General features: G+C 46.7%; 1 protein-coding gene across 20 annotated transcripts in view; it reads right to left on the bottom strand.

Moving 5' to 3' along the window:
* Positions 1-20,484, bottom strand: part of FBRSL1 (fibrosin like 1) — a 495,033-nt gene that overhangs the window by 10,507 nt on the left and 464,042 nt on the right. For 9 of the 20 annotated variants that reach the window (XM_074554517.1, XM_074554511.1, XM_074554515.1 and 6 more), the window contains 9 exons: positions 16,036-16,432; positions 14,210-14,463; positions 9,804-10,039; positions 7,624-7,674; positions 6,612-6,707; positions 3,255-3,326; positions 2,653-2,691; positions 1,744-1,815; positions 61-193 (listed from right to left, as the gene is read on the bottom strand). In XM_074554517.1, the coding sequence (XP_074410618.1) occupies positions 61-193; positions 1,744-1,815; positions 2,653-2,691; positions 3,255-3,326; positions 6,612-6,707; positions 7,624-7,674; positions 9,804-10,039; positions 14,210-14,463; positions 16,036-16,432 (1,350 nt within the window). Of the gene's footprint in view, positions 1-60; positions 194-1,743; positions 1,816-2,652; positions 2,692-3,254; positions 3,327-6,611; positions 6,708-7,623; positions 7,675-9,803; positions 10,040-10,129; positions 10,291-14,209; positions 14,464-16,035; positions 16,433-20,484 lie in introns of all 20 variants that reach the window. The other 11 variants (XM_074554513.1, XM_074554529.1, XM_074554512.1 and 8 more) reach the window with 10 other exon arrangements.

Below are 20,484 nucleotides of genomic sequence, written 5' to 3'. Positions count from 1 at the left end.
ATGACATACACTGACTGTTTCTTGTTTGTTTTTAATCAAAAAGGAATAATCTTCCCTTACCTGTGGTAGAAAACAGAGGCCTGGCAAGATCTTGTGGATAATGGAAGCCTGGAAACACTCCAGGGGCGGGAGGTCTGCTGAACAGGTCAAGTTTGCCACCTATCTCTAGCTTGTGGGGATCCAGCTGCATTTGCTGTCAAATGATACAAAACCAATCTCATTACACACTTCCTTTTCTATGGGAAAACAAGAGAGGGAGTTAAGGCTCATTCCTCCCTCGCCCTGCCAGGGAGTGTTAGTGACAGTGACAGCGGTGTCCCTGCTCATGTGGCCGTGCTCTGCCAGGCTCTGCAGGGCCACCCCAGCCCTCTCAGCCGCCTGCCCCACGCCAGGCTGAGGGCAGCAGGGAGCACTGAGCCCCCAGCACAGCTGCAGCAGGGACAGACACACCGAGGGCACGGCACCCCAGGAGCAAACGGCGCTCTCAGCCTGACAGAAATGCTCTGCGGGCACAGAGCTGCTGTGAAGCCTCGAGAGCTGGGTGGGTGATGGGCTCTGGGTGATGGGCTCTGGGTGATGGCTCTGGGTGATGGGCTCAGGGTGATGGGCTCTGGGTGATGGCTCTGGGTGATGGGCTCTGGGTGATGGGCTCAGGGTGATGGGCTCTGGGTGATGGCTCTGGGTGATGGGCTCTGGGTGATGGCTCTGGGTGATGGGCTCAGGATGATGGGCTCAGGGTGATGGGCTCTGGGTGATGGCTCTGGGTGATGGGCTCTGGGTGATGGGCTCTGGGTGATGGGCTCTGGGTGATGAGCTCTGGGTGATGGCTCTGGGTGATGGCTCTGGGTGATGAGCTCTGGGTGATGAGCTCTGGGTGATGGGCTCGTCTGCTCTGCCTCTCCAGTTTGAGAGAGAAGTGCCCATACTGGGCCCTTCCTGCAGCCCAGTGTGCAGGCAAGGGGCAGAGGATGAAGGGAGCTATGAGGCTCCTCCAGAGACTGTTTCTATCCTTGCCCTGTAGAAGTGAGCACGGCCAGAACTGCACCTCAATCACAGAAGCCTATGAATAGCTTAAAGATTATATATTTGCTTATGAAAATATATGGACATACACCCCTTTCAGAGGCACCTTCTTAAGCAGAGAATAGCCTTCAGTAATGGGACAAAAAACTATTCTAGGAGCTGTGAAAAAATAAAATCTACACAAGTCCCTTTATCAGCTATTCTACCTGCCATAGGGAGCCTGCAGCAGCACCCCAGGGTACCTACATCCTGTTACCTCTTGAGTGTTAAACCCCCTCCCTCTGCCCACCATCACAGCAGCACAGGAAGCCCCACAACCTCTCGCACTGATGTTATCAATCTGCTCTGCTGCTCCCTGCTCTGTAATGTTCTTCACTGCATTGGCCATTTCATTACCTCCTCCACAGGAGGTACTAATGCAGAAGGGAAGCGACATTAAATGTGCATGCTTTGTAAAAAAAAAAAAAGATTGACTTGGGGAAATTACTCTGCCCCTCACTTTCTTTCCCTCTTTCTGGCTGTACACCCTTCCACGCAGCTCCTCTGCCCTCAGATAAACTTTACAGTTGCTACAATAAATGTTAAAGGAGTGTAAGTATTAGTTAATCAATACAGGCAAGCTTGAGAATCACCACAGTAACTGCTTCCTGCCCATTACTCACTCAAATACAATCTGTAAGCTAAAAGACCTGGCTTTGTTCCAGAAACCATCTGAATTACCTTTATCTTTTGCTGGTGATGGTAGATCTGCCAGGCGATCTGTACATGAACCGCACACCACTTCCCGGGTTTCTGCAGTGGAAAGCACAAGAATTTAGATTAATTTATACGTTAGCAATCTACATCAGATAGAACATTTCATTTCCCTTACTGTGAACCAGGCAGCTAAGCAATGAGAAAGGCTGATTACCAAAACGGCACAATGGGTGATCAACATTTTCTGCTGTACTGCAGCAGATGATGTTTAAATTAAGAAGGAAACAGGAAGAATGTGGGATATCTTCCCCATCTCATGGACATCTGAGATCCTGCCTTGTTCTTTCCTACTTGCACTCCCCCCTTCCCAAACTGAAATGAATGGCAGCAAAGAACAGCATGCCATGCTTAAGAGAAAGCAGCTAATGGCTGAGAGTTGTGTTTCTGAAAAGAGCCCTGTTCATTCACCCCTGCTGCACTGCAGGCTAAGTCATGCGTGGTTATTATGGCTACTGGCTTTTGGGGAGGGAAAGGGAAGGGACAAACAATCCCCAGGATGAGCAGTGCCACAGCTGAACAAGTCCCTGCTTTCAGCTGAGCTGTGGTACTCACTGTTCCACTGTTTATGTGGAACATCAGCACATTGACCTAAGCCACCACCAATCTGTTCGCTGGTGAATGTCTGCCCATGCTCACAGTCATTTATTTCTGTGACCCTCATTTCATACTGTGAACTATTAATGCACATAAATGGATGCAAAATAAGGCCGGGATTCAACCTAAATGTTATTAATCAGAAGTGGCAGAGAGCTAACTGACATTTTGCTTGAAGTAAAAGATGAGATTTTCTACTGGACATGTTAAATTTCAAAAGCACATGCACAATATTCCAAGTGTCTGTGTATAAATATATATATAAAATCCCCCACAAACCTTACTTACTCTTACTGGAGGCCTATAAGGGTCTGACACCTATGGAAAAAGCAGAAATAAAACAATCAGTCTTTCTAAAACTAGCCAATATACAGAAAGGTGGGGAACTTCCTTCCTCTGAACAAGTAAAAGCATTTAGAAAGCAACGTTCCAGAGAAGTCCCCTGTGACATGGGAAACCTAAAAGGCTTAAAGAAGGTTTAAAACTTCTCTTTCATTCCTTGAACCAAGCTCAGCAGAATTTTATGATAAACAAAGCAGCTTCAGGCCAGCAACTGAACAGTGCCAGTGCTTTTCTGAACCTTGTAATTATTCTGAAATGGAGTGCATGAGAGGACTCTCCAAGCAATACCTAGAGGAAAGACATGGAAGGGGTTTCCTGCCCCATTTTCCTCTGACTTTTGAAAGAAGCCAACACATCGCTTTGAATTCATGACTGGTGGAGATTGCTGTCTCACCAGAAAAAGACAACTTCTCTCCTCACTGCATGTTCCCAGTCTAGAAGGCCAATCTGCTCACCAGCCTACTCTTGTTTTTCCTCAGCAATCACTGTTAACTGTACACCCAGATAAGCTGAAAAGAAGTTTATTTATTGTTGCCTACCCCTGGAGTCTTCTGCAGCAGCGTATGGTGGACTGTGCCTGGTCTACCTGCTACATCAATAGGGTTTGAAGTCTGAAAGACAAGAAGAGAGCGTGAATAATACTGTATCACACCAGTGGTACATTTAACATCTCTATCTGATGTTAACAGCATTAATTAGTCCATGTTTGCACTGTGCTTTGAGCACGCATATTGCTACATTAGTGCTAAATGTTATCTCTTACTGACAGCCAACAGCATTTAACCACCATGTCATTTATTATTATGGAGCAGCAGTAACAGTGTTCCAGGAGCACCCCTAAGCCTTGCTGAGATCAGACCCCGTTGTGCTGTGCTGTGCATGGGAAGAGACAGCCCCTGCCCCTCAAGCTTGTTCTTTAGACAAAACAGGCAGGAGGAAGGAGAGAGAACGAGAGAGGTGGCCTGACTCCCTCCATTTTCCAGGCAGCAGACAGGAACAGAGTAACTCGAGCATCCCAGTCCCATATTCCACACAGTGGACCATGGCCCCTCTCTGACTGGGGCCAGGTAACAACACAATGCCTGAACCAGCAACAGCCCATCTATTTGCTTTGACAAGGCAAAAATGAGAAACCTTAGAAGGTGCTTGTGGGTCTTTTATAGCTTTGCATTGTTTACCCCATCCTTTTCCAGCAAGAATTAAACACCTCATTGAAGGAATCCCTGCTCCTCCTCCTCCTATGGATCCCACCTGTTGTCCTGTCCCAATGATCCCCAAGAACTCGTCCATCTCCTCACCCTGGCATTCTTCCATCTCCCACTCCCAGAGCAACTGCACCTGGTGCCTCCACAGCTGAGGGCAGAGGGGTTAGACCTCATTCCCCAAGGGATTATTTCACTCATGTTTTAGGTCAAATTATAGCAGATTTCAAACAGTACAAGGCATGAGTATAATCCTGGGTGTAGGAGGGAAGGTAGGTTTTAGCTTGTCTAAGGCTATGTAACTTCCAGACTCATTAAAAAGTGAATTCTTGTGTGTGTGTAGGTAAGTCAATGCACTCCCCAGGCAGATCAGAGCTCCCAGGGCCTCTCTGACAGCTGAGGTAGATCTAAGGTGGCAAATAACTTACAGCTTTCATACAGGCAAGAGCTTAAAGATCACAACATGTTAATAGCATGGTGTCATCCTGTCCCTTTGTCCCCTGGAGAAAGACATGAATGCTTCCTCCAGCAAAGTGAACTGAATACTTCTGACCTTTTCAAGTTCTTAGCTTGTGAGAAAAGGCCTTCAGGAAACTCACTGAGAAATTTACCGTCAGCCTGGATTTATGTGCAGCGGACTCACACGCACAGCTGTAGGCAAATGACATGGGAAGGGGAAAAACAAAACCAAGATCTCTGCTTTGGAAGGCAAGAAGTGCAGGAGTCAGAGTGCTAAAGCCAAATCATCAAGTCTGCAGTGATTATGCAGGCTTTAGCCAAACAGCTTGGGAGGGACAGACCAGGGAAGAACAATGCAGTAAGGATGGTTGGAGTGGCTTTGCCTAGAGTTCAGCTCTGCCTCCTCTGGGAAACTGGAAAGTAACGTGCCAAAGCAGCAGATATATTTTTCAACCTCTCCCTCTCTTTTTCTCTTTTTCAGATGTTAGATTGTACGTAAATACTGCACTGTGCAAAGATCAAATGATGTCAGTGATTAACCACGGCACCAGAGTGACCTTGCACTGCTTAAAATCAAGCTAGCAAGTGTTGGATGTATCTAAAATGAATTAAAATGTAGTTATAGCAGCACCAGGAACTGCTTAAAAATATAAAGGGTCCGTGCTCACTTTTTCCTTCTCACTATGTAAGTGCTCCTTGGCCTAATGGTATTTCACAGTGAAGATGGAAAGGAGAAGAATGTGCCACTGGTGTAGCAGCAGCTCCTCATGAGCAGGAAGAAGCCGCATGGCAAAACAGCCCTGGCTGCACGTGAACAAAACTTGGCCAATTCCACCTTATTCCTGCACCTCCTTTTCTAGGAAAATCAAGTTCCTTGCAAGAGTAACAACAATTAACACTGGCAGACAAACTCCATCAAGGGATGGCCATGTTCTGTCTCTCTTGCTCCCTCTGCTTCCATGATCTGCTCCTTCTCTAGGCCTGCAGCCACCATGTACAAAACTGCCTCTGAACAAAGCCATTTTAGAGACTTTGCTATTTGTAATGTATCCCAAAAACAAAATAATGTCAAGGATTGGGTGAGACTGATGAAATCCTCTGGCTTCCATTAAAAGCATTAAGTTAAGGGGGCAGGCTGCAAAAGGCCTCATTTGCAGTTGCTAATTACTGACTTCCACTGACATCAGTGAGATTGCTGAGGGAAGCACATCCCTCAGACCTGCCTGTGTGGATTTGGAAATCACCTTCCAAATGCAAACAGGAATGGCCTGGCTACCTTCAAGCCTTCTTACACAGTAGCAGAGTTCTATGGAAATGCAGCTCAAGATAAGAAATCTCTAAAATCACAGCACGAGGGGAAGCTGAACATGTCACCTTACAAATGGAGTATGTGCTCCATTTTCAAACAAATGCTATATAGATACAATCCATTATTTCTTGTTTGGAGAGATTTAACAGTTTTGGTACATTTAAAAATAGTTAATAAAAAGAACACATCTGGGAGGGAAAAAAAAAAAAGCAGTGCACACCACAGAATTTGCCAAAAAATGGGGGTTATGATGGCAACATTTCCAAATGCCAATCAGTGCTAGTTGTAATGACATGTTACAGCTGCAGTGCACCTTTCAAACACATTATCTCAAAGAAGCTTGCAGGCATTAATCAACCCTTATAAAACCCACTGCAAGATAACTGTATAGATGAGGAAGCTGAGGAACAGAAGGTTTAAGCAACTTGCCCAAGGTCAGACAGTGTTGGAGCTGGGAATAAAAATTCAGCTCCTTCAAATTGCTCTACCCATTTCCAGCAGTCTCTCCCTATTGTTCCCACACTTGTGCAGTCAAATTCTCATTGTTTTTTCTGGGAATAAACACAGTTTATCTTTTGCAATCTCAGACCATTAGATTTATAAAATGATTTGGGACTCATCGGTCTATTATGAGCTGTAAATATTTCAATCAAAATAATGCACTTCTTCTCCAGTTTCAGCAGACCTCCCCAGTGAGCCACTACATCCTTTCCAAGGAAGGATCTGCAGTGCCAAGAGAAAATTTCTGCTAAAGTGTTGGCTGCTTTGTGCAGAGGATGCTCACAGTTCTGCGGGGTGATCCTTTCCAACCCTGTGCTGCACTTCTGCTATTCAAATCATGTGCTGCAAAATCACCAGAGACAAGACTCTGAACACATTTTCTCTCCCAGCAAAAGAACAAAGCCTTCAGAAGAAGAAGTTTGTACCTTCGGTTGAAATGCTCCCTGAAGTGACCCAAAGGGACCTGAATGTGGAAGCATGGGTGGCATTCCAGGCATTGCTGGAGGATAGGTTGGAAAGAACTACAAAAGAAAAAGAGATGCTTATGTCACAGGATGACTTGAACAATAATGGAGGTAGGTGCCAAGCCTGGCACATACAAAAATAGTACTGTGCTGAACAAGTGCCACAGTGAAAATACACGATAAATTTGCTGTCAAAATTTTTAAGACCAAAGCCAAAACTTGAAAAATGCACTCATATGATAAATTTTCTAGATAGTGCTGAACGAGTGTGCCTTTAAAAATTGTGGACTATTGCAGGAAGCACAGAGCATAATTTGGGGTTTATGTTCACTTTCCATTAACTTTGCATTTTTCTGCTGTTGCAAACAAATCGATCCTGTTTTGAAATGTGACCTACTTTAATTTTTAAAGCAAAAGGAACCACAAGATGCTGCACTGCACTCTAACCACAGGCAACATGCACACCACCTTGTAGTTGTGTAGGCTGGGTGAAATTTTGCTTAGGCCTCTCCTGAGCACACACAGCAGTTTTTACAAGTCCCAAAACATGTAGGATTTTTTTTTTTTTTTTGTGCTTTGGAGCAGTGGGGAGCACCAGGAAGAAACCACCAGTCTGACTTACTCCTGTGACCTGAGCAAAACCTTGTGAAAGAGCCATGCACTCCGGGCTGCTGCAAAGGTACTGCAGTGACCACTGACTGAGCAATTCCTGCGCATTCCCTGCCATCCCAGGCACAGCCATACAGAGCCGCAGCAGCAAAAATGCAGGAGACAGAGAATTTTAAAAAAATAAAATAAAATAAAAAAAAAGCCCAAAGAAAACTTGGTACCTTAAAAACATAAAAAAATCAAGATGGAAAAAAAGAGCTTTAGAAATGAATGGATCAAAACACTACTCATCAATTGAAATCAAGCAAAAGAAGAGCAAGCAGAACCATTAACAAAGAAACCAAGGAGGAAGGCGAGCACTCACGTTGGAATGTCGAAAGTAAGGGTTGTCTAATTTGGGAGCGTACTTGTCAAACTGGAAAGAAAAGAGAAAAAAAAAGGGAACAGGTGAGTTTGGTTTTGGCAGGAGCAGACACATCAGGATTTCAACACAGACAAATAATCATGGCCCGTGTGTAAGCGTTTACCAGAGCAGAACTGGCTGGTTATTCCACACTCGCTCACGGGGATATACTGATTCCCCAGGGTAACAGAGGGGAGCCCCTAGGCCACGCTGGGCTCTGCCAGGGCTCACTGCAGACTCTGTCTGAGGCACTGCATGGCCAGGCTCCTGCCCTGGGAGGAGAGCAGTCCTGATACTGCAGCTCAGTGAAACACAGGGAAGTTCAGCTCCAGGCCCACAACTGGGATCTGCCCCTGGATTGCTGAACAAGATCACAGACTAGAGGTAAGAAACATTTTCCATTAGACGCCAGCATCTACGATGGGGCAGCCAATTGCAATTCCCAAATTCCTGGGTTCCTGTAAGCACCAAAATTCTTTGGGAAAGGGCTGAATGACTTTAGATACACAAATCTCCATATATTCGCCCTCCCCTGCAAAAGGAGAGTTCCCCAGAGAGAGTTCCCCATTTGCTCCCCAGAGAAAAGGGGACTGTAAACTTTTTCCATTCCAGCATGGGGTTTTAACACCTCCATGTCTGTAGTCTGTGCCCTGTTTGTCTTGTACCATCTCGGAAGAAAACCCAAAGCACGCACACATTGCATTTCTGAACAGTATGTACATTCTGCTGGGGAGGAGGGAATGGGAAGGAAGGCAGGGAAGGGAGCTGTAGGACCCCAGGAAAAGCTGCTTATTTGGCAAGTCAGCTGCTGTTTCACACTCCTCTATGTGCAGGAGAGTAGATTTGTAATTTCATTAATTACAGTTATTACTGGAGCCATGTCCCCTCCAGTGTAAATACCGTAAATTACCAAACACATGCAGCTGTAATTTCAACACTCTTCTCTGGTGTTAGGATTAGCAGACCTGATCTAGTGGAATATAAGATGTGAGTGAAATATAACAAAAGAGCCTTGCAAGTTGTTTTTGGTCTGAAGGCTGTCATCAGTGGGCACGGGTGGGAGGAGAGGGAGCTGTTCACAACCTTGGGTTTCACAGTTCTTAAATAACACAGGAGACTTCTGAGAAAAGATTCAGGATTGTTTTACACAGACCAAGCAAAGAAGGGAAGGTGCTTACACACAAGTGCACTGAGCAAACACCTGGGGCTGGATTTTGGGTGGATGATATTGCTTTTAATTGTCTCGCTGCTAAGCAGATTACAACCCAATAATGTCATTGAGCAGTCAGCAGTGGGAAAGAAAAGTGGGAAACATTATGCTCCTTGAGTCCTTGGTAGTACTTCCCAAAGGCTGCTTTTGCTAGCCTTAAACAGGGTTGTTTCTGCATTTTGGACACAGTGTGAAACTGAGAGGGGGAAAAAAGCTCAATCTTGTGCTTTCAATCTCACAAAGTAATTGCCAGAAATGTGGAGAGAGTGCATTTTAAAGTACTGACAAAATCCATTTGTAGCAGATCCCTAACAATTTTGTAACAGCTGCAGCAAAGTCCCATTGTGTTACAAGCAAATTCAACGACCAAATGCTTATTACACGGCCAGGAGGATCTCTCCCAGCAGAACCAGGCACACACAAATTAGTGCTTGTTGATGTAATCAAGTAATAAAATGCCTAAATCAATACAGATCAGGTATTAGGAGGACGAGGGACAGAACTGGTATCAGATGAGGTGCTGCACTGTGGTGAGAGCTCTGGGTAAGCCAGCACGGTCTGCCCTGCACCCAGCAATTGTGGAGACAGTGTTTGGGGCTGGAAGCCACCCATCCTGGCTGGTGTCACCTTTTGGTGTGTCAAGGCAGCTGGCTCTGGGAAAGGGGGAATAGAAATACACAGCAGGACACACAAAAAGGAAAATAAAGGGATTCTGGACTTGTCTTGTGGGTGCTGTATCTGCTCATGGGTAGCAGCATGGGGGACCAGGAGGTGGTGTGGGGGCTCTGGGTGGAAAGGGGTCCCTTTGGGGGTGCTGGCCTCCAGGTGGGAAGGGCAGGGACAGCACCCCTGGCTGGAATGAAGAGGGCTGGGTTTTGTTTGACAAGAGCGGGTTAGGCTTTTTGACCAGAGATGCTCTACTTATCCTCACATTTTGGGCTGGGGTACGCACCATGGGAGGTGCAGAGGGCGGCATGAGCGGCGTCTGGGGCAAGCTGGATGGAAAAGGAGTGAATGTGTGCTGGTGGGTGTGTTGGTGCTGATGCGTGTGTTGGTGCTGGTGAAACTCCGCTCTCAGCAGCGGCACCGGGCCAAGTGAGGCAGCGGCCCGGTCCGAACTCTGAACCAAAAACCGGTTGTTCAGCTCTTGCCTGAGCAGTTCGTGATCTAGAGGAGAGAGAGAGAGAAAAAAAAAGACACAGAGGCCCGTGGGCCTGTGAGTACCACAAAGACGGAGGAGAAAGAGTCAATATTCACCTGGCATTCCCTGTTTCTGCAGGTCATGCTGTGGTGGTTTTCTACGTGAGGACTCATTGGTGGAGGTAAGAGAGATGCCTGTGACAAAGTACCAATCAGAATCCCCGAATGAGGCTGGCAATACATGATTGGTTGGTTGAATGATATCAACAGGCTGGTATCTAAAGACAAGAGAGAACACCATGAGTCATCACAGCAGAAAACATCATCGGGGCTCGCCCTCGCCCGGCCCGCCCGCCCCCGCGCCCGCCCGGCTCTCCTCCCCGGCACCGCTGAGCCAGGTGTGCTGGGAGCACAGCCCAGAGGGCAGCATCACCTCCGGGGTCACAGCCCAGAGATCCAGCATCACCTCTGGGGTCCAGCCTCACCTCTGGGGTCACACCTGAGAGATCCAGCATCACCTCAGGGGTCACAGCCCAGAGACCTGGGAGCACACCCAGAGATCCAGCCTCACCTCTGGGGTCACAGCCCAGAGATCCAGCCTCACCTCGGGAGTCCAGCCTCACCTGTGGGGATGCCTCCCAGGCTCACGGGAGCGGCACCTTCCTGCACCCCCAAAGTGCTGAGGAGTGCTCTGGAGGCCAGCAGCTCACTTTGAAATGAGCAGTACTGACCTTCATCCTCTGGGTGTGTGACAGTCAGAGGCACACACACACACACTGAGATTTGGTGTGTGTTAAGCTCTGACATACAGGCACTTAACAGGTAAAATTTTGGTAAGATTTGCAGTGCAGTGAGATAACTGTGGGTTTGGGTGGCTGGAAAATGCCTGCTTGGACATCCATCCCTGTGCCATCCATGCCTGTGCCATCTCTCCCTTCTCAGCCTCAGGACATGCATGCAGTGACCAGAAACATCTATCCTATAAATCAAGGCCTTCTTTGCAGTAAGGGGTTTATTTGAGATCTTAAATAGGAAGCAGTCCTTTCCTCAATTTGTAACAGGCTGTAATTCTTGTTTCTTGTCGTTGCCTTCAGGCTTTCCTCCTCTGAGAAAATACAGAGGAGGAATCAGCGGGGAGAGGGACAAACACTGAAGTGGATCAAGATCTCATCAAGGTTGCAAAGACTGCTGAAACAGAATGTTCCACCATATGATGTGGCCTCTTCTCAGCATCTTCCTCTGGAATAGTAACTTGCATTGAATGTGAATGTGGTTCAGGGCAGGGGAAGAAATCTGTGCTTTAGAAATGATGTCACTGAAGACAATAAGGACCAATGTCCACTTCTCCAAAATGTCTGCTGATATAACAATTAAATCTATCTGGGGCTTTGCTTAAGAACTTCAAACAGGGATTAGCACCCAACATGTTATATATATTTTTTAAGTGAAGACCAACCTGTGTCCCCAGCTGTGGATGACACACACCCAGTCCTGACTGATCTACTTGCCTCTGAATTTACATGAATCCACTTCTTTCACTGTAACAACCCCTTTAAACTACAGCTCTGAATATAAAGGGGCAAAAGAACACCTGCACTTTAAAGCTTTATTTCATGTTCTGCAGGGATTTCTTTCACTTCAATTTTTTACAGTAACATTAGAAATGTCTAAATCAATCACTTTCTGAAGTGACATGGTTAAGATCTTTAAAAACAGGCATTCTGATGGGGAACTTCAAGGTCTCCACTACCACTTAGAAGCCTACAAATGAAAGTCACATTTGAAAGCAAATTTTGGGTACCTAAGTAATGTGCTTTTCAGCAAAGAGCAGGTACTGTGTACTGCTACAATCCATATAATAATTAACACAAAATCAGAAAGTATATATGTTTGTGATACTGAAGTCTAAGGCTCTGGAGCAAAAGAGTCTATAATGGGTTCTCCTTGGATTGAGCAAATAAGAAAAAAAAAACATAGGCTGAAAGCACTTAGGTCCAAAACCTAACCTCTTTAGAGAATTTGAGCATGATTTCACGTGTGTGTGTGTTTACACTTTTAAATTTGGCATGGCTTAAAGAAACTGAATCCTTCTGTTAGCATCAAGATAATCCACTTTTCTGGAGGGAGAGATAAAAGCAAGTTGGCAGTTGTAAGTGCTCTGATATCCAATTTCTTTAAGAGTCTGGAAGTCAGACTGATAGATTTGCAGCTGGCTCCAGCCCACAGCCCTCTACCACAACTTTGGCCTCCATCAGGAAAAGAAAAGGCCTGGAGATGTTTGGAGAAGCTGAGTGGCACTTGGAGGAGTGGCTGCTTCGCAGTAAGGATGGAATTGCAAAGGAATAGCCCAGCTCTGTGAGGGGCTCTGAGCAACGCCTGGATCAGCCCTGGGACCTGCCAGCACTGTCCTGTGTGCACACAGGAGCTGGGCAAGGCACAAAAAGTCACTCCTGCTCAAGGTGCCCTCACCTTCAGCAGACCACTGTTTCCTCTGGGTATCCCACATCAGGGCAGCCTTTGAGCAGACTGCAGAAGCCCAGCAAGGGTTGCTCCTAAGTTACTTGTATTAGCTTTAGGTTTCAAAAGAAATAAATGCCACCAGAAGAGCATTCTTGTCTCACTCTTCAGGGCTGCTCAGCAATATTGTTTGCTTTTAAGGAAGTTTTATGTGAATGACAACAGAAGCTCCTGGCTCTGCAGCACTCTGTATTGATTTTATGATGTGCCATTTTGCAGGCATTTCATATAGTGCAGACAAGAGGCATTACACTGTCTGCAGGGTTAGACACCCAGACCTTTCCCTCCACTAAGTTCGGCTTCTCCTACTTAAATTGCAGGAGAAATCCTTTTAGTAGGAGCAAGACTGTTACTGTTTCCTGGCAAGCTGCTGAATGTGAATAGGTCACTTGATCTTGCATCTCCTGAAGTTAATGGTGAAAACATACTTGCTTTCAGTGACTGCAATATCATGCTTTTAGTGAGAGCTCTGCTATTTCCTTTTGCTATGCTTTCAAAGCCTCCATCACAGTAGTCCTTCGCCTTAAACAGGGGAAGCAATGAATAGGACTCCCACAGTGCTGCCAACATCTTCCCAGCCATGTGGTTGAAATTCTAGATGGTGCCAGGGCTCCTGACAGCTGCCAGCTTTGGCCTATGTGGTCCTGTCTCTGGCAGGGAACCCACAGCACTATCGTGGTTCTCAGAGCTCACTTTGGCCCCATTATTACTTTTGTTTTTTTCACTTAGAGAAGCAGTAATAAATAATGAGACATTATTTAGCTCCTGGAAGCAAAAAAGGGGGATGGAAGACCATCAGATTTTTCCACAGCAAATCTGTCATTTCCTTATTCCTTTAACTGACTTCATAGGAAAGAGAGAGTGTGTTTTTTGCAAAATGCTTGTCCTGTTTAATCCCTGCTGAGTTAGTTGTGGATTCAAATGCCAGATCAAAAGGAGGCCCCAGCAAGTGAAAGTTACTGGGAAGTCTCCAGCTGCCAGGGTCTCTTCCAGGGACAGCTGTAGGCTAATGGATAAGCTATAAACAGGGCATTTAGGGCAGAAGTGACAATAGAATGGGGGCCAGGGTGAACAAAGGAAACTTTTTAAAAGGATGCAAAGACAGTGAGAGTAGAGCAGCAGAGCTTGTCAGCTGAACTGTCTCTGACTCAGACTGAAAGGCCACAGAGCCATGGGCACAGAGCAGCAGAGGATCCTGCTCTGCCAGCAGGATGTGCTGCTGGTCGAAGGATCAGGCAGGGGCTTCAGTGACACTCAAGTGCTCACTTAGAGCAATTGCAGAAACAGTATTTCAGTATTTTCTCACCAATTCTAACAGCAGCAGCTTTCTTTGGAGAGGGGAGAGAGAAGGGGAGAATGGCAAACTGTGCATCACTTCTCTGCTAATCTAAAAAAATATCTGATGACTGTGGAATGCCATACTGGACAACTCATGCCTTGAACCTGAACAGGACTTTTTCTTGGTTGAACCATTTGTTTTGAAGACTTCCTATAGGAAGTGGTGAGTCTACAACCTCTCATCTGCTAAAGCACGTCAAGGTCTCGCACCTGTTCCAGGAGCACTGTCACAGCTCCAGCACACACTGAGGGCTCTGTGCCAAGGGATTCCACTGCCCACCAGCCAGCCCATGTCTCCACACCCTGCAGTGCATGCACGGCCCTGGAGAAGGAGGCACCTACCCGCAGGGTGCCCTGGTATCACGAGGCTGTTGGTGGGTAACGCTGGTGGAGGTGGCAGCGTGGGAGGGGTGGCGAACATGGCCGGATGGTGCTGGTGCTGCGCCTGCGATCTGAGAGAGAAGTGCGAGGTAGCAAGATTAGAGATGGACAGGGGCAGAGCTGGGCCGGAGGAATGGTGTGCTGGGATCTGGGGAGACAGGGACAGGTGCTTCGGGAGGCTGATGCTCGTTGCACTGCTAGCACTGCTGCTCCGGCTGCAGAGAGAGAGACAGGAGGGAGGGGAGACAGACAGACAGACAAAGAGTGCGTTACAATACAGGAGTGGAACGGTGCAAGAAATACACTACCAGAAACAACACAACTATGGAACACTGATCTCCCCAAGCTCATGCCTTTGCTGGTCTTAATGGCAGCGGAGATAGTTAGTGAATCTTAATGAACGTCTCCAGCAGGGCAGAACGGGCCCTGGGCTCTCTGGAGGGACATCTCCTCAGTGCTGCAATCCTCAGAGCTATCTGTAAGTACTGATGAGGGCCACAGCGGCAGCTGGACTGTGCACCTTTATGGAGCCTCTGATGACCTTCCAGTGTCCATGTGGATCCCTGTGACCGGAGGACACAGTGACACCAATTCCTTTTTCTGCTGCTCTGGGTGTGCAGAGCTGCACAGCACGAGTGACTGGTACTCCTCTGGATCTGCTGCACATGTGCTGTGCACTTGTAGTCATACAAGCATGCAAATGCACACCATGTTAATAATTTTTCTCATAGTAATTTGTAATTTACATCTTCTTCTATTATTATTACTCCATTGCAAGTGATATAAGTTTTGTGGGCTGAAACACACTATCACTGCAGTTATTAGTTGTGTAACTCCCACAACACTGAATATCTGTTGCAAGCTAAATCTCAGAGAGATCTTGAATAGCTTGAAATGTTATTCACCATTTATACTATGGTGGCATTTACAAGGTAAAACAATAGAGCTTAAGTATGCAGGATACTGTGAAATACACATTAATGGCAGCTCTCTGTATTCATATTCTGACCTTTGTGCAGTCAAATATTATGCTTTAAATCAGTTTTCTCATCTTGTTTAAACTAGTCTAGCTCTTGCTTGGGAGGCAAGGCATGTTTTCTGTACCAGCAAAAACACTATAAGGTTCCAGTTGACTGACTAAACTCTTTTCTCTAGAAACATTTTATCCATACCATTTTCACCCACCCTCCTTACTGGATGAAGGCAATTTAAACAGCAGAGCTAAGCCTCCTGCAAGATCTGAACATGTCAGATTGAAGCAGATTTTTCAGCCCACACGGGAGCCCTGGTCTCCAGGGACACAGCATTTTCCAGTACAAATCACAGGATATTCTGAGCTGGAAGGGACCCACAAGGATCACAGTCCAAGACAGATATCCCTCTTTTGATGTTGGTGAGCCAAAAAACCTGAGAGCCATGAGCAATGGAAGTATTTCTGAATATGGAACAAAGGTGTTGCTCAAACTCAAACCACCTTACATGTCTAAGTCAAGCTCAGACAACACTGTGCAAAATTTTACTTGAAACTGGAGTGAAAGGAACACGTGCCTTTCTCCAGAAGGTGTGCATTTATCCCCTCAAATTCAAATTGCAAATGCACTGCGATATTCAAATGCACTGATCCACCACAGCTGGAAAAGCCAGCCCTTGAAGTCCAACACCCAAATCTCAAACCATCTCACCCCAGGTGAGCGCTCACCTTGCCTCCCAGCAATTCCCACCCAGTGGAAACCACCTTTAGCCCCGCAGCAGCCTGAAGATGATGTGAGCACCCCTTCCCCTCTAACCTGATGTTGTTGAGTCCGTTGTGGGCCACCTGGTGATGCACTTGGTAGTTGAGGGGCGGGGGGATGTGGCTGGGGGGCTGGCTGCGCAGCTCGGGGATCAGCTGCGGCTGCGACTGCGGCCGGGGCTGCGGCTGCGACTGCGGCCGGGGCTGCGGCTGCGGCGTGAGCCGGGGCGGTGCTGGTGCTGGAATCACTGGCTCCTTCTTCAGCAGTGGGCTCGCTCTGGCACTTGACGTGGGCGCTGAGGAGGTCGAGGTGACGACGGCAGCGACGGGCTGGGGGCTGGGGATGGGCAGGGCGAAGGGCACGTCGGTGCTCAGCTCCCGGCTCCGCTCTAGCCCAGACACCTTTGGGACATTGGCTGCTTTCGCTTCTGGCTTGTCATTCAAGGTGGGACCTTGTGGAGCAACGAGAAAGAGAACAAAGCGCATGCTGAAAGGTTTGTGTTTCTCTCTGTGCTTGGTAGAACATGTGCCTGGGAAAAAACAAGTCATGTTTCAGCTCGTGGGAGCGCCGTGGGAGCACTGCTCCTGCAAGATGGATGTGTGTTTGAGTCTGTCCTTCCGCTGTCCTTGACTGGCCAGTCCACAGAACTTCCAGCATGTGTGCAAGGGACTGAGCTGTCACTAAATGAATGCATGCTACAGAGAACACACAGCTTTGGGACTTCTTCAGGGGCCCGAGGTTACGTACAATAGGAGCGAGAACATGTCTCAAGTTACTGCTGCAGTATTTCCTGCTCAATGTAAGTTTCATGTTCATGAGACACAGGCCTCATCATTAAGACATTTCATTTTCTCAATGCTCTTTCAAGGTAACCCACATTGGATTTAGACTCAACTCCAGCTCTAATGCACCAGGAGCCAAGCATCAATTCTTAATCATAACCCTACCTGTCTTCTAGGATGGAGACTACCTGGGATCTCTGTAGCCAAGGATGGGACAGCTCTGCAGAGAAGCTGTGACACTACTGTCCCCTGGCCACACACTTGTGTGGAAGAACAGAACATGCTGGACAAATGCTGGACAAATCCAGACAGAGGTTCAGTGGGCGCCCAAATGTAGTTCTGCTCACCCTAAACAATGCAAACATCTGTATTGTTAGCATGCTGAAACTATTAGGAATGCTGCAACCTTGCAAAATGCACCAACAGAGAGAATTCCATATGTAATTATTCCTTCTGTGGTGCCAAATCCACCTATTTTTCATAATTAAGCTAAACAAAGAATCCCACAGAGTTAAAAGGCTGCAGAGGAAAAAGGGAGGAAAGAAGAGATATTTCAGATCAAGCAGTATCCAAAAGGTTGAAGACAACTGAAAAGACCAACATGAAAGCAATTCAACTCCCACTGTAACTCCCTTTTCACCCTCAACTGTATATCCTTAAGTGCACACATACCCACAATTACAAGAAAAACTCTCCATGGGCTACGAGGTTGTTGATGTGTTTCACACACATCCCACTGTGCACACACAGCACCTCTGACTTTCAGGAGACACTTTTGTTACCCACCAAAACGTGCTGGGGGCTGCTGGCATTTCGCTGCCTTGCAGACACTCAGGAGATGCTACCTACACTCATTAACATGCTCCCACCACCCTCACAAACAAATTCCACCTTTGAAATCCTCCCGCCTCATCAAAGCACCGAGCCAGTTCCTGATGTGGGAGGGTGTGGAAATAACACACAGCACATGCCATGAGCTAATTCTGGCCGTGCAGCAGCTCTGGCCAGCATCTGTGAGCCAGCCCCTGCGAGGACAGAGCCCCAGTGCCACCGTGGGGGCATCAGGTGGGAGGAGGACGGCACTGAATCAGAGCCTGCAGCACACCAGCTCGTGTTCTGTGCCCACAGTGCCCACGTGGCGATGGCATCTCCTCCCTGAGATAAAAGGCAGCTTCCCACACTGCTTCTGGCTCTGCCTGCGCTCTCCCCACTGCACCATTTCCCCCAGCCATCAGTCACTCAGCTCATCACTGTGTGTGTATGAATTCAGAATGCAAGAAGGGGACGAATGGAAACATATGAACTATATTTATCAGCTGAAAATGTCTTGAGGTCTTGGGGCCTCAAACCCACAAGCAACAGGAGCAGAAGCCTTTCCAAACACCAGTGTTTTGGCTGGCAGCAAGTACTATCAACACTGTACTTTCCAGCACCTTATATATCTTTACAGGTTTGACACAATGTCTGGAGATCCTAAATTAATCTCTACAATAAATACAAGCCTCTCATTTCAGTGAATTTCTTTACCAAATATGAATTCATGCATCACAGGTAACCTGGTTGTGTGCCATAGCTAGACTTGGTTCCAATACTATTCAGAATTTATTTTTGAAGTAAAATTCTCAATGCTTTTGCACATCATTATTTTTTATAATATGTTTGTAAATTTCCTCAGTTTTTACTGCTCACAGTTGAAAAATTGTCATTGCCTAGTCAAGCCAGGGCTCCCTACACTGCATTTTGGAGCAAGTGTGTTCACAGCTGTAGATTCCACTATTTTTCAGGAGCTACCCATTAAAAGCAATTGGGTTTCATTCCTGAGCATAGGTTTCCTCAGAGCCCATTAGCTCTTTGCATCCAACAGGCCTCCTCCTACAGAGTTAAACTTCATATTGTGTAATTATAGGCAATGTAGACTAATGGTGTATATTCAAAACACACTGGCACCACGAAAGTTAGTTGAGTAAAAAGTCAATTAGATCCAAAACAAATCAATAAAGTCCCACATTAAAAGCAGCTGTTTGACCAGTTTTATGTGCAACTATTGATTCCCTGTGGTTTCAGCATTAGCTCTCATTTGCAATTTTCTCAAAGCAAAAGCTCAGTCTCCCTTGCTGACTGAATTGACCAGCCAAGCCTGGTTGTGCTAGTTGGTACCAGGGGTACACAACAATTCCTGCTGCCAACTTCCATCTCTCAGAATGCAGTAGCACAATGTTTTTGCATTTCATTCTCGACAGCAATGAAAATATCCACATGCCAGTTTCCCCCTCGCCAGAAAAGCTACAGGCACGAGTGGGAGTATCTTCTCTCCTTTTGCAGCCATGTTGCACAAAAGCAGAAGCACTGAGAAGGGAAATATGTGCTGTGAATTAAAGGGCAAGAGGGGAAAAACATCTGAGAGAGCGGCCCCCAAGCCTCCTCAGCCACACACAGGAAGAGGAGAATCCTGGTGTTTGGTGACTTTGTCATTTTTCCTCCTGATGGCTGCAATGCACACATGGAAGTCTCTGAGCTATCTTTCCTGAAATCCCTCAGAAAGTTAACCTTAATGATTCTAATGAGGGATGGTGCCCATTCTGATCAGGATCTTGGACTTTGTAGTTTCTCTGCAGGATACTTGAATATCCCCCCTAAGAGAACTACACTCCTGCATGCCCAAGCTCTGACCAGGCTGGCTTCTGCTCACATATGGAAACATCCCAAGGAAAGCGACCAAATACTCCCTTTTGTGCAAGCTGGATCAGGTTGCATTGAGATCCTTTCAGAAATTTCTGTTCTTGGACTGCTGATCCAGCCCTCCTGAGCAGATGGACCCAGGGAGCTGAGCACAAGTGCCCCAACAAAAACACAGACCCACCCGACCACACCACAACGTTCTAGAGGCAAAAATGTGTTTATTTTTACCAAGTCCTAGAGTAATTTTCATGCTTAATGATAACAGGCTGAGCCAATTTGCCTAAGACTTGACAGTCAGCTCCAATAATTCAACCTTAATTAAACCTGAACGCATGTCAGTTCAGCTTGTCCCTTCACAGGAAATCTGACATTTGTAATGATTCATGCTCCAGCCATGCTATGGGAAGGCTGGATCACATCTGCCACTCTCCTCCATGCACAGCACTACCCCTTTTGAGAATGCCAACTTTTGTTTATTTTCTAACCAAACACCTTGGACTTCTTCCATTGAGAGGTTTTCTTAAATGAACAGACAGTGAAACATGTCTTGATCTCACCGGAATGAATGATGACTGAGTGTGAGAGACAGGGAAGAAAAGGCTGAAACTGCTCTAACAAGAAAAAAAGCCCAACAACCTGGGATTGGTAATTCTTGCCTCCCTGATCGACTAATTTGTTAATTTGGAGTGCTGCAGAAGGTTAACCTCCCTACGTCTTGGGCTACATCCAATTCCAGCTTCAACTGGGAAAGAAGAAAACTTCACAATTTTTAAAAGCTCAGAGAGCTTTAGCTCCTGCTGTGTAAATCTGCAGGAACTGGAGGTGAAGTTTAAGGGAAACCCCAAAGTCACCAACAGCTTAAATTACTGTAAAAAGTGTGCTTCAGGAGGAGTTACCCAAAGCTGAGGGACCATCAGCCAAGAGCCCATCTGAAAGTTCCCTGAATCCTGGATCTGGCTGCAATAACCACGCACTGCCCATCCCCAAGGCTGCAGAGGGTGACAGTGTGTAACTACACGGCACTGCAGCCCAGGCACAATAC

The sequence above is a fragment of the Zonotrichia albicollis genome, chromosome 18, assembly GCF_047830755.1.
Source record: "Zonotrichia albicollis isolate bZonAlb1 chromosome 18, bZonAlb1.hap1, whole genome shotgun sequence".
Taxonomy (NCBI): Eukaryota; Metazoa; Chordata; class Aves; order Passeriformes; family Passerellidae; genus Zonotrichia; species Zonotrichia albicollis.
Note: the sequence above shows the minus strand (reverse complement) of the source record. Positions and strands in the feature narration are given on the sequence as shown.